Genomic DNA, 13,251 nt, shown 5'->3' on the forward strand with positions numbered 1-13,251 from the left:
CCAATCATAAAGCGTCTTGAGGAAATAGGCGGGGCCTTAGCGTCGCCCATGTCTTCTTCTTTGGTGCTGGCCGATTCAACTTCCGGCTGCATCGTCCTCTGGAAATCACAACGTGAGTAGCTTTCATTCGCCAGCTGTTTTATAAAACGAGAGGTTTAACTAGAAATGTATGAACATATTAGCTGTTTTCCAGCAGTCGAAGTCTCACTGAGTGGTCTGTGTTTTCCTTCAGCAGCAGCAGCCGTTTATTTTAATGCTGTCAGCTGCTGGTTGGAAGCTAGCTAGCTAGTTTAGCTAACTTTTCATGCTGGCTTGTAGGTGAGGCTGGCTTCATTCAAAACATTAGACACATCTATGAAAGACAGCACTTGGCGACCACTATTTTCTAACTTATCTCTGTCACATAACGTAAGTGTTACTTATTGTCAGCTGGTATGTCGTGTCTGCTGTTGCTCTGACTTCATATGAATGAGCATGAGCTGTGTGAAAGGTTAAAGGGGCATTCCACCGATTATACACATGGAGATCAGTTTAATTATTATGGCAGGTTTTACTCAGCCTGAAGCCTGTGACACAGTTTAGTGTGTTCTTTTGCTGTGTGGGAAGCTGTCTAACTTCTGAGACGATGACAAATGATGTCATCTGGGTGTTTCCAGTTCTGACAGTGTTACACGAGATAAAAGGTACAGTGATGGATTTAGGAGCATATGTTGGGAAAGATTTAATATAATATTCATAACTGTGTTTTCACTAGTGTAAAATTACCTGAAGTAAGAATCATTGTGTTACGTTACAATGAGTAATTGTATATAGATTTGGAGCTGGTCCTTTCCCAGTGATGTTGTTTCTATAGTAGCCAAGATCATACAACTCAAACATTGGGTTTAAATAGAGCCTTTTGCATTTTTACATCCACTACCATAGTTCTGCTACACGCTTGGCACACAGGAGAAGTTTCAGTTGGTTGCCATCTGCAGCCTCACCAGTAGATGCCGAAAAATCCTGCACACAAGACCTCTGACATAACTACCAATTTCTGACTTGTTAAACAGCATTCACATCAACATCCGATGATTCTGATAACTTAATTTAGACCAGAAAACTGTTTTGAGGTGTTAAATATCTCTCTTCCATCCCAACTATCCATCCTTCATATGCACCTTGAGAAATGACCAACCTATGATCCATATTGTCATTCTTATTCTATTCTTAGCATTGTGTGTGCTGATATTTTATATATCTGTTAATTGATTTGTTTTACTTGCACCTTTATTCATTTTACTTTATTTGTTCTCTTTTCTACTTTATATTGCAACTCTTGCACAACAATTCCCCTCAGGATAAATTAAGTGCTATCTCATATGATCTTATCAGGGCGTGAACACTGCTCCGTAGATTAAAAAAAATTATAACTGAAGGTCTGCATAACAATTTGTTACATGTGGACTTTGAATGACATGGCTGTTAACCAGGTATGAAGGTCTAATTGACATGTGAAATTGTAAAGTTGGGGGACTCACAAGAAAATAAACTGCTATATCTTTTATTCCTCAGTGTGGGTCCAGCCAAAAAAAACAATCTGTAGTCTACATTTGACATATTGCATCCTAATAGTGTCTTCAAATTGCTTTGCACTTTTGGGTTATCTGGGCTACCTGCATCAATTACACTGTTACTGATGAGGTTAAGTGTAGCAGCCACCAGTACCCTTAAATCTTAAGCTCTCAGCTCTAAGTACGTTGCTTTAATATTATGTTTATATAATGTGTTGATGTAACTGCAAGTACTCAAATATTCTCTTTTGGTTTTAACCTACTCACTCATTCTGTCTCTTGTTCTGTCCCTAATTTCTCTCTGCCAGAATGGGCAGTGTGTTGGCTGCCAGCTCCCCCAACCCTCCACCACCTGCCACTGGCGGTGCTGCTGCTGCTCCTGGGCTGACGGTCCCACCAGGCTTTGGGATGCCTCCAGTCTCCCCAGTTATACCCCCTACTGGAGCAGCCTCAGGACAGCAGCAGGAGGCAGAAAACCCTTTGCCAAACCCGGGTGCATTTGATGAGTGTCATCGCAAGTGCAAAGGTAAATGGAAATAATTGACTAAGGCCTCTTGAGTCAAGGTTAAAGAAGTCACAGTTTCTGATACACAAAATAATTTATAATTAGAGACCTGTTTTACCTGGATTTGCTTTCCAGTGTGTCTGATCTGCATCCAATGTTTTTTCTTCTCAGAGGTTTTCCCTATGCAGATGGAGGGAGTCAGGCTAGTTGTCAACAAGGGCCTTAGCAACCACTTCCAGGTCAGTTAATTATTAAATCAGAAATTTTTTGACTACATCTCAAAAGCTCAACTCTCAAAACTGATAATTGAACCAGACCAAGGAAAGTGAACCATAAATGTCTTAATTGTGTTATTTTTAATGGTGTATTTTTAAACTCTTTTTAAGGTGAATCACACAGTGCTGCTGAGCACCATGGGAGATTCCACCTACAGGTTTGGTGCTACATATGTTGGAACAAAGCAGACAGGTCCAGCAGAGGTACGCTGCAGTAAAGTCACTGTGAATCCCATCTGTGAGACATTTCTGTGTTCTTTACATACAAACTGTTAAACAAATGTTCTTTGTGTTCAGTTTTTTCCAGTTATGGTGGGGGACATGGACAACAGTGGCAGCCTTAACGCCCAGGTCATCCATCAGATCTCCAACAGAATACGATCCAAACTGGCCTTCCAGGTAAATCTCAAACATTATTTTCCTTCTGTTGGACCTTTTAATACCGTTAGAACTATAACGTGCTTATTTAATTTCTCTTGATTTCTCCTACTGTGTATAATATTAACTGGAACTAGACCAATGAATCTGCCGGCCTGCTTTTAGTTTATTGCTGATATCAGTGCATGTCATGGCAAGTAAGTGACAAGAAATCACATTACAAAAATGCCAAAGATATTTAACCAAATTTACAAGCAGTTGCATCATTACAAATTTTGTCCACCAGAGGCCACTGTGAACTTTATTTTATACAGTGTAAATTGTCTCTCTCAGTATCTGCCTTGCTTACATTTGGAAGTAACCCAATTAAAAGGATTATAAGCAGAAATGATTGTGTATAAAAAATGGGAACCAGCTGATGTGTCAGTGTCAGATTTGTTGAAGTCTCAGGTAGAGATATTAGTGTCACCCTTAAAAATCCATACAGATATATAGATACAGATCATTATGTTAACTTTGTTAAAATCTGTGATGTCCTCAGACACAACAACACAAGTTCATGAACTGGCAAGGCGATGCTGAGTTCAAAGGAGAAGATTTCACTGCAACGGTCACCCTTGGAAACCCAGATGTCATTGTCGGCTCTGGTAGGTCTTCAGTCAACATTTTGTCATCTGAAGACTGAAGTTACTTTATGTCCTTAAATGTTATCGGATCGTTTTTAATGTTCTGAATGTAATTTAACCGACATAAGGATTTGTTCTGAACCTGAACACCTCTTGTTGTCCCCCTGTCAGGTATTGTTGTAACACACTACCTCCAGTCCATAACGCCGACTCTGGCTCTGGGAGGGGAGCTGGTTTACCACCGCAGGCCGGGAGAGGAAGGCACAGTGATGTCTTTAGTTGGAAGATACACAGGTGAGACTCAGGTTATTATGAGCAGGTTGGATCCAATGTACTTGGACTTCAAGGGAAACTGTGTCCATTTTCAAAATTCAAACATGTTATCCTTATGGTCTAAGACAAAAATATTAATACAAACGAACAACTCTCTCCCAAGTCCACAAACTTAAGTGCTACAGCTCAGATTGGTGATGTCATCACAGAGTCAGGAGCTGCTTTATTGACAGTGAATCAGAAAGATGTTATAGATGACACTGAGAGCAGCCAGGGGAATCCTCTGAGTGAATTCTGTGAAGTGCTGTAAAGTTTAGTTGATTCAAAACACACATTAAATATGGCTTAATAGAGACAATTTCAAACACAAGTACACAAATCAGCTTCACTATAACTCGCAACATTCACAGACAAACACATGTCTTTATCTGGACACATTTCCCCCACAAATACAACATGCTAATGTTATTAGCACAAGCCTATGGCATTTTACATTGTATAGATTAGCCTAGCAGCTCACAATCTTTTCCTCTTCTCATATAAAACCAGGGACAACAGCAGCATTTAACAAAGGTAATGGCACACAGTTTGGCTCCATTGCAACTCATAAAGTTCACTGACAAAACAACTGTCTTATACTAAACACGTTTCCAAACAAATATAACATGCTAACGTTATTAGCACAAGCCTATGGCATTTTGCATTGAGGGAAATGGTTTCAGCTCACAAAAATAGACAGGAGGTCTGAGTCGTCGTGACATGTAGTCACATTTCTAGGGAGGTACACGTCAGGCTACACCGTAGGCTCTGCATCGACATGTAGCCTAGGCCGTAGCTACGATGTCGATTCAGTGCAGAAGTATAAATTCCACATTACTTCTCTGGTTTCTGGCTTTGAGAGAGAGTAGCTCATGTTCACTTATATTGATTGAACTTTCTTTGGCCATGGAAATAACATGTTAGAATTCTTTATTATTTATTTTATTTATTTATTTATTTATGTTCCCCTTTAATGAGTCCATTTTTTTTATTTGGTCAAACTATTATTGACTTGAAGTCCCTCTGTACAGGCAGTAACTACATTGCCACACTGACACTCGGCTCAGCGGGGGCTCATGCTTCATACTATCACAAAGCCAATGACCAGGTAACCTTTTTAATTGTTTGTCAGCCTTGGTTAAAATCCAGTACAAACAGTTTGTAGCTTTTGTTTGTCTTTTGATTGGAAGAGCAGGTCAGGTGGTCAGTAAAGCCCCCGTATTTGATAATTATATTAAAGAAGTGAGTGAACGCGCTCTGTTCCGGGTGTGGTTTTGCATGTTTGATAAATCTGCATTTATCAGGGTCTAACTCTCTGCTGCTCTTCAACAGTTGCAGCTCGGCGTGGAGTTTGAGGCGAGCACCCGCATGCAGGACACCAGTGTGTCGTTTGGCTACCAGCTAGATGTGCCTAAAGCCAATTTACTGTTTAAAGGTACGATGTGTACACACTCCTTCTCTTTTTAACCAGAGAAAAATCAGAAACCTCTTAAATTGTAGAGTTGATGGATGTTAAATTGTTTTGGGTTTTTGGTTTTGTTTTTTTCCAATTTATTTTTGAATTGATTAGAAATTGATAGATTAACAAGAAAATCCTCAGAGAGAGTTTTCATATTTCGACAGAAGTCTTTATAGATATTTATTTCACTGTTTATTGAGAAAACATTTTTTTAAACAAATGAAACAGGACATTACAAAGGCACACATATCTGCAGAGAGTTTTGTCAGTCTTTTATGAAATCTAATATTCTGTCTGCTGCTCTTCCTCCAGGTTCAGTAGACAGTAACTGGATAGTCGGTGCAACGTTAGAAAAGAAGCTGCTCCCGCTGCCGCTCTCTCTGGTCCTCTGCACCTTCCTCAACCATCGCAAGAACAAGTTCCAGTGTGGGTTTGGCGTCACCATCGGTTAGACTTGACTGAGCGGCGGGCGATCGACCCACAGACCGACTTCACAGAACGGACAGACTCACTATGGAATAAGCAGACTATGCCATGTACAACACTGTGTGTCCCATCACTTCGATCTGTCGCTCCGTTCAGCCATCATCATGTCATTGGTTTCATCAGATGTGGTGAATAGAATGTAATAACATAAATCTAATACATTTAATCCTGTCAGATTAATCGCCTGAATCATCACAAGTGAAACAAATAATGTGACTGGTCAGGACTGTGTTGACTGTGGACTCCTGACACAAACCAGTAGACATACATAACACATAAGGAGACATTACTGAATTACAGAGCTCTTTGTTTTTGTCACTGAGTTCAGTGCCTGTCGCTCCAATCTTGAATTTTATTCTTTTTTTTTTTTTTTTACTGTAAAGTCTGTCTTTGGCGTACGTTGAATGAAATCATTGTTTGCTTGTTAGAAGTGATTTACTGGTTACAGACACGTTTACCAGCTGTCAGGAGGGAGTGTACTGTACTGCATGTCATGTTTACTGTCATCACCTGTTTTGTTGCCTTTTTTATGTTACATACATTTGGAACAGTATATATATGACCTGTATATACCTCTTGGAGACTGATAAATACCATTTCTTACAAAAAAACCCTGCATGTCTTTGTTTTTTTTGTGTGAGTTTCAGGATGAATTTCAGAAGGAGTGCTCAAGTCTGTTAACATAACAAACATAATAATGGATCCCAGGTACAAAGGGCCTCATCATGTGAAGGTTATACACCCCAAACCTGCCAAATGAGTACAATTCAATTTACACAAATGTGTGACAGTATAGAAACACAGGCAAGGTGGGCAATGTTGGCCAAGATCTAAATTTATCTCCTACTTACGAGATATAATTTCCTACATACTCCTACGTAGCAGGTCAACTTGTTTTATCACCTTGTCTTTTACCTTGCCTCTCAGGACTCAGGACCACATATTCTAAAACATGGATGCTTCACACACATCTTCCCACCAGCAGCACGGTAGATCTATACAATCAGCACGAAATGCTGCTAAGTCAGAGGTCCTAATCATAGCCGCTGACAATATTGCCTCTCGTGTGTCCACGCACTTGGGTCCTTTAAAGAAAATGTTAGCACCCACCTGACAAATCTGGGCGTCTTATTTGACCAGTCTATACATCTCTTGACAAGCATGTCACATTGCTCACTCACACCTGTTTCTTTCACCTCAGAAATATTGCACAACTCCGGTCCATCATATCCCACTCCGAATTAAAAATGTCTGTACATGCCTTTATCTCATCAAGGCTTTATTACTGTAATTCTCTGTTCACCCGCCTCAACAAATCATCTGTCACCCAACTCCAACTAGTTCAACACGTCGCTGCTAGACTGCTCACCAGGTCCAAGAAATCATGCCACATCACCCCCATCCTTGCTGCTGTGCACTGGCTCCCAGTCCTATTCAGAATTAATTTCAAGGTCATGTTATTTACCCAGAGAGCCCTCCACGGTCACGCCCCCTCCTACTGTACATATCTGATCTCATCCTCCCATATTCCTCCAGCCAATCACAACAATCAGCCGACCAGGAGCTTCTGGTGGTCCCCAGGACCAAAGGGGACCGAGCCTTTAGGGTAGTGGCCCCAAGGCTCTGGAATGCCCTCCCCCTGGCCCTGCGTTCAGTCCCATCTGAGAGCACTTTCAAACAGCAGCTGAAGACTCACCTGTACAGACAGGCTTTCGCCCACCTATAGCCAACCACCGTCCTCTTCTCGTCGTATTGGTTGTCTTATTCTATGTTTTTGCCTTGTTAATAATTTCTAAGTCCTTATTTCACTTTATTATCTTGTATTTTATTGTATTGTTTATTGATGTAAAGCACTCTGTGCATTTGTGCTGTGAAGGGCGTTATATAAATCAAGTTTTACTTACTTACTTACACAGTTTCAAGGTGGACACCCAAGGTTAGTGTCACCAGTTTATCATCTGACCAAATGTCTCCTCTTCTGTTCCTGAGATATGACGTTGAATAATGACCAGAAAAGAGTTTTTGCAGAACGTTATGATCTCACAGTGAAGCTGACCTTTGACCTTTTGGATATACAACATCAACATTTTATCATTTTATCCTATTTGTGTGAAGTCTTGTCATAATTAGCACATGAATTCTCGAGTTATGGCCAAAAGTATATTAGGTTGTGGTCACAGTGACCTTGATCTTTGACCACCAAAATCTAGTAAGTTCAACATTGAGTCCAAGTGAACGTTTAAACCTCAACAAATTGCCTCAAAGCGTTCCTGAAATATTGTGTTCATGAGAATACAACATACAAATGGACTACCCAAAAACATACTGCTTTGGGCTATCGCTGTCACCGCATAGAGGCATAAAAAAATACTAAAGATTGTTTAATATTTGGTCGGCAAAAAGGCTGTTGCACCCTTGGAGAAAATTTGTATAAACTAAAACCGAGTCAACTAAATAAGAGCTTTTTTAAAAGAATTATGGGTCCCTACATGCATTCAACAGAGTATGGAAATAGAGGATTGATTAAGCGGAATGATTTGAGCAGATATTAGTGCATTCTTTAACCTGGTAATAACAGGATTCCCACTGAACAAAAAAACATGCTTTATAAAAACTTATCATCTTTTTTCACTGTTTTACATGCAGTAAAGATTGTGTTTCAATATATGGGAAGATAGTTTACTTTAATTCTTAAATGCTGGATGTAACAAGCTTTTAAGTTATAGTTTAAAGTCTCTGCTCGGCAATGAATCAGAAATATAAATATAAAATAGAAACTGTTACAATGAAAATATACTATGATAATATGAACAATATTGCTGTTTTAAAATGCAAAACTACACAGTTTTGTGCAGGAATGTGCAAAAGCCCATAGTACAAAATATGGAGAATAGGTGTGCGATGTACAGACATGATAATAATTCAAAAAATGCATGTTTATGTAATATTGTGACAGCACTATGTCAAAACAATGTGTATGTGCACTGCGTTAGAGTCCTCTTGCACAAAATGATTTCATGGACTGAGTCATGAGATGAGTCACAATATTGTGACTGTAATTTATTTTAGTGCAGCTCTAAAAACTAACCTTTTATTGAACAGCCATCGTGTAAAAATGTTCTCGGTATGAATCTTGTCGTACACATCTTGCATGCTAATTAAAACACAAAAGACTGAACTTGATTGTTAAATCATTTATTTAGTGAAGCATACACTGGGTGAAGTTGAAATAAATATTTGGTGTGCAGAGGCTGATGGAGGAGGCGTGTTTACTGGGTCTTGGAGGTGAAAGACTCCCACAGAATGGCCAGCTGAGCCTGCAGGTCCTGAGTGCTGGCGTCCAGTTTGGCCTTCAGCTCCTCTCCTGTTTGAGCCAGGTTCTGCTGGACCTCCTGGGTTTTCTGGGCCAGCTGGGCCTCAAAGCTCTGGGTCAGGGGGATGATGGTCCTCTGAAACTCCTCCATGCTCTTCTCCACCTTCTGCCTCATGTCGTCGGTGTAGGGGACCATCTGGGCCTGCAGCTCGGTGGCTTTCTGATCCAGCTGTTCCTTCAGCTCCTGGCTCTTCTGCAGCAGGACAGCCTTCACAGCCTCGGGGTCCATGGACTCAGCATAAGGGGTGGCCTCCTTCTTCAGCTCCTCCACCTGCTTCTGGATCTGCGCCACTATTTCCTCGACATTAGTGCTCACAGTGGTCAGATCCTGCTCCAGACGAGTCTTCAGCTGCTCAGCCTCCTGGGTAACCTTAGTGATGAAGTCCTGGGTCAGAGGAGCCATCTGAGCCTGCAGAGTAGCGACGTACTTGTTGACTTGGTCAGTGCTCTCGGTGATCTTGGCACTGACGGACACAGAAAAGAAAAACAGTTAATTAACTGAAACTTGTAGAATATTTCTAATGTCATCAAGCGTCTTTATCGCTCTTACTTCACTTGCTGTCCCAGCTCAGACTGTCTGATCTGATTCAGGGTGTCCTCAGCGGTGACTGTCGCTTTAGCAACATAGTCCCAGAAAGCATCTGTCACCATTTCCAGATTGGTCTTGGTTGGCTCCTGCCACAGGATGTTGGCATTGCAAACTGTGGACAAAACAACAGATTAAGTAAAACCCAGACATGTATTCACCCAGCTGTGGCTGACATTTGTTTCAAAGAGAAAAATATAACTCACCGGAGAAAAGTGCGAGAACCACAAGTACCTTCATGATTGAATTTGACTCTGTTGGATCAAGAAAATAATGTGTAAAAATATAAACTAACACTGAAATTAGTCAAGAAGTGTTAAGTTAATAATAATATATGTTACCTTACACAGGCAGCTTGTCTCTTCTCCGCTCTGAGTCTGATGACTGGTGTTTTTGCAAACGCCCGATCAACACTTTTATAGTATTATAGTAGGGTAAAGTCCTTCTCTGGTTGCCCTGCTGGACAAATTCTTGTCACTACTGTCACTCCACGTCACAATTCAAGTGCCACTGCCACAGTTGTCCTTTGATACATAGTCTCTGGCATCTGAATGGGTTGAGTTATGGTTTGGTACCACTAAATCAGCAACATGTGCAGCAGTTAAACAGAAGGGAGTGGGCAAAAGGCTAATCAGTGCAATAGCTTTAATGTAAAGATACAAATAACGTATGGAAAATTTAATTTAAAGCTGCGCTGATTGGTGTTGGCATCTTGGGAACAGTGCAAGGAGTGGATGTAATGACACTTTATGACCTTATAAAGTTGCTTATTTACACATCCAGCCGTTATGGAGCAACATTATGATTCATTTGGAGTCATGTTATGTCCACGTGATGATTTTGAGTCCAATAGTCACTCTTTTTCAGCTCTGTTTTTGTTTTCACCAACTCCTGAGGGAAATATCTGGCTCTTTATACTTCACTATGTTCACCACCTTCTCACTGAAATATTTTGTCTGTCTCAGGGCTGCGCAGGTAGTGTACAGAGGGCTTTTAGAGCTTATGCTGCATTCCATTAACCTCAGAAATTAGAAGATGGAGCTGGGAATGACGTCACACTCCAGCTGAACAAGTCCAAATAACAATACCATTGCTCACAATACCATTTGACATTGCGCACTATTTTATTCATCCAAACACCTATCAAGATAGAAGTTTAACACTACTTTTTATACAGCTGGTTTAATGAGACACAAATAAGACAGAACCCTAACAAAAAAGTGTATTATTACAGCACTGAATTAAATTCAATACAGAACTCCTCAACATTTGAACAGCATAAATATGCACTCACACCTTGCTCTTCCAATCCAGAGAGCAAGGATATCAGTGTTACCACAGAAACTCACTACAACTGAACTCCCATGGCGAGTGGCTTCTCCTCTCGTCCTGCAAGAGGAGAGAGAGGGACAGAACCTGGGCTGATGGCACAAATGCTGTGGACTGCGATTACTGATGGTCTGAATGAGTCCCTAATTTGTTACAAGTTGCTTTTTAGAAATAAATTCACTAACAGGGTCTGAAAGGTCACTTAATCTAGAAGAATGTCGCCAAGTTGACAACACTGTGTGGAAGTGCAAAAAAAATTGAAATTGCTGTTCCTCTAATGGTCACTTGAGACTGGCTCCAAGTGAGTCAGTCCCCATAGACTCCCATGTTAAAATGCACAACTTTACAGCAGAAATAAACATCTTTACAGCCTGGTACAAAAACAGATTTGGTTTCTAGGACTTCATTTCCCCGTTCATGACAACTGCAGGGGGATCCAATTTTTGTGTTACACATCTATTTAAATGTTATTAAGTTGTGAATAATTGTGAGTGTGGCCACTTTGTGACAGGTGGGTGCCATCTGGTGACATGTCACTACCACGTCGACAACACTGGTTAGGTAACGTAACTATGATGTAACCCCAGATTCTCAGGTGTAGCTGTTGCTTGTTCAGTGAGTTTTCAGTTCACTAAAGTTATTAATAACATTTTGGTAACCTAAAAAAGTCTTGTTTAGCATTTTAGTTGTACTAAAAGACCCTCTAAGGCAGGGATACTCGACAGCAGCCCCGCACAGGTCAGGTGTCCGCAGGGGCATTTCTAGGAATTGATGACAGGGGATCCTGTCCTGGTACTCTTTTTGATAAACAGCCTCTATTTTGCTTTTTTTTTATGTACTCTGGCACTGTATTTATATTAGAAAATACAATACAATCAATCAATGAATCAACTTATTTCATTGTGAAATAGAAAAATTGTTGGGGGGCCATCCAGCACCCTATTGTAGGTCGATTATCACTGCTCTAAGGTGTCTTATCACCATTTTTTCCGGTAAGTACACCTCTATTTATTGGTTTTAAGCCTGGCTGTAAATATGTAGTGCAAACCAAGCCAGCAGATACTGCTAGGGTTAGCTCCACCCTCTCGTCCAATATGGTCACCTCTGGCTCCGAAAATCCAAGATGGTGAGGGCCAAAATGCCAAACTCAAGACTTAAAGACAATAGTTCACAAACCAATGGCTGACATTACAGTTACTATGTCCATTATTTTATACAGTCTGGGCTCTTGATGCGCGAAGCTGCCATCTTGGATTTTAAGGCGGAGGTTGGTGAGGTTCTTACGACTTCCAAGCTGGAAATCCAACTCCAGGGTACATTTCAGTTTAAATTTCTGACAAGGAACATGGAAATTCTGACTTCTTAGTTCAAATGGAGAGCGCCATTGTAAGAGGTGACAATGAAATGATAAAACCAAAACAAAGACCTGAAAGGGACTAAATAGACTGTAATTCTCTTTGGGTTAATCACTACAAGTGACCCATACCATTACACGTAGTCATTTGACCCTCTGTTAATATAAAAATATTAAGGAAAATTATATTAGTATGATCAGTTAGAGAGGAAACACAGAAATGTTGATGTTGTGACAACATATTAGATCAGCTGTGTTTCTCTGTTCAGTGCAGAATGGATTGGTGACTTCCTTATCAGTTTATTTCTATCCAGTTCATTTTTAAAAAAATTGGTTTATGTCAGTGTGCATTTGATTTGTGGATTAGAATTAAAACTGTAAAATTCATTTTCTGCCCCAACCCCTGAGGGAAATTGTGCCTTCTGCTGTAAAGCTACAACATTATAGTTCCAAAGCTACAGTCTCGTGAGAAAATTTAAATAAATGTTGTGAATTTCTTCCATGAAAATTATGTATGTATGTATGTATGTTTGTAGTTATTTGCCACTTTTTCTCCAGAGTGGGACATTTTTAAGTTTATCCAATTATAATGCTATAGTGCTTTATGTGTTAAACGAAAACAGGTACATGAGGAAGAATCAAGCTCCTCTATCTTATCAGTTTGTCAGGAGGGAATGGCTGTATAAGGAAACATAACATTCCTCAGTAAAGATAATCTGCAGGTCAGATGACACCAATTGATCAAAGTCCTGCTTACATTTCACTGACCTATAAAACCTGAGAAGTTTGTCTAGAAGTGGGGGACATTCAATTGGATCAATATGTATGTTGACTGTGCTTTTTAAGTTACACTGAAGTAATCAACAGAAACAGTGCAGTATTTGTACCGCATGACACAACAGAGTGAAACAGTAATAACCTCATTGTCTTATCTGTTGACATTTCTTACTCCTGAGTGTCACTGTGTTTATGGATGTTACATATGGCACATGTCATCTTACACATGAGTGACCCA

The 13,251-nt window shown here is 40.2% G+C and overlaps 2 protein-coding genes across 3 annotated transcripts; one reads left to right on the forward strand and one right to left on the reverse strand.

Annotated features, from left to right (window-relative positions):
- Nucleotides 1-41: 41 nt before the first annotated feature.
- tomm40l (translocase of outer mitochondrial membrane 40 homolog, like) lies at nt 42-6,199 on the forward strand. Its single transcript, XM_049603146.1, has 10 exons — nt 42-112; nt 1,862-2,079; nt 2,230-2,297; nt 2,445-2,537; nt 2,631-2,732; nt 3,253-3,358; nt 3,509-3,631; nt 4,681-4,757; nt 4,982-5,084; nt 5,421-6,199. Exons 2-10 carry the CDS (start codon nt 1,863-1,865, stop codon nt 5,558-5,560), a joined length of 1,029 nt encoding a protein of 342 aa, XP_049459103.1. The 5' UTR covers nt 42-112; nt 1,862; the 3' UTR covers nt 5,561-6,199.
- Nucleotides 6,200-8,773: 2,574 nt separating this feature from the next.
- On the reverse strand, nt 8,774-9,986 carry LOC125905314 (apolipoprotein A-IV-like). Of its 2 annotated transcripts, none has more exons than XM_049603238.1 (4): nt 9,895-9,986; nt 9,760-9,807; nt 9,518-9,668; nt 8,774-9,431 (listed from the first exon to the last, which is right to left on the reverse strand). In XM_049603238.1, exons 2-4 carry the CDS (start codon nt 9,791-9,793, stop codon nt 8,864-8,866), a joined length of 753 nt encoding a protein of 250 aa, XP_049459195.1. In that variant the 5' UTR covers nt 9,794-9,807; nt 9,895-9,986; the 3' UTR covers nt 8,774-8,863. The 2 variants fall into 2 exon arrangements, with proteins under 2 accessions (XP_049459195.1, XP_049459196.1); XM_049603239.1 differs by having other exon boundaries at nt 9,900-9,930.
- Nucleotides 9,987-13,251: the final 3,265 nt, after the last annotated feature.

Source organism: Epinephelus fuscoguttatus, linkage group LG17 (genome assembly GCF_011397635.1).
Source record: "Epinephelus fuscoguttatus linkage group LG17, E.fuscoguttatus.final_Chr_v1".
Taxonomy (NCBI): domain Eukaryota; kingdom Metazoa; phylum Chordata; class Actinopteri; order Perciformes; family Serranidae; genus Epinephelus; species Epinephelus fuscoguttatus.

Coding starts and splice junctions, on each gene's coding strand:
- LOC125905314 (XM_049603238.1), bottom strand. CDS start 9,793: ATGAAGGTACTTGTGGTTCTCGCACTTTTCTCCG. Junction 9,669..9,759: donor GGTTCTCGCACTTTTCTCCG/GTGAGTTATATT, acceptor TTTTGTCCACAG/TTTGCAATGCCAACATCCTG. Junction 9,432..9,517: donor GAGCTGGGACAGCAAGTGAA/GTAAGAGCGATA, acceptor TGTGTCCGTCAG/TGCCAAGATCACCGAGAGCA.
- tomm40l (XM_049603146.1), top strand. CDS start 1,863: ATGGGCAGTGTGTTGGCTGCCAGCTCCCCCAACCCTCCACCACCTGCC. Junction 2,080..2,229: donor GTGTCATCGCAAGTGCAAAG/GTAAATGGAAAT, acceptor TTTTCTTCTCAG/AGGTTTTCCCTATGCAGATG. Junction 2,298..2,444: donor GCCTTAGCAACCACTTCCAG/GTCAGTTAATTA, acceptor ACTCTTTTTAAG/GTGAATCACACAGTGCTGCT.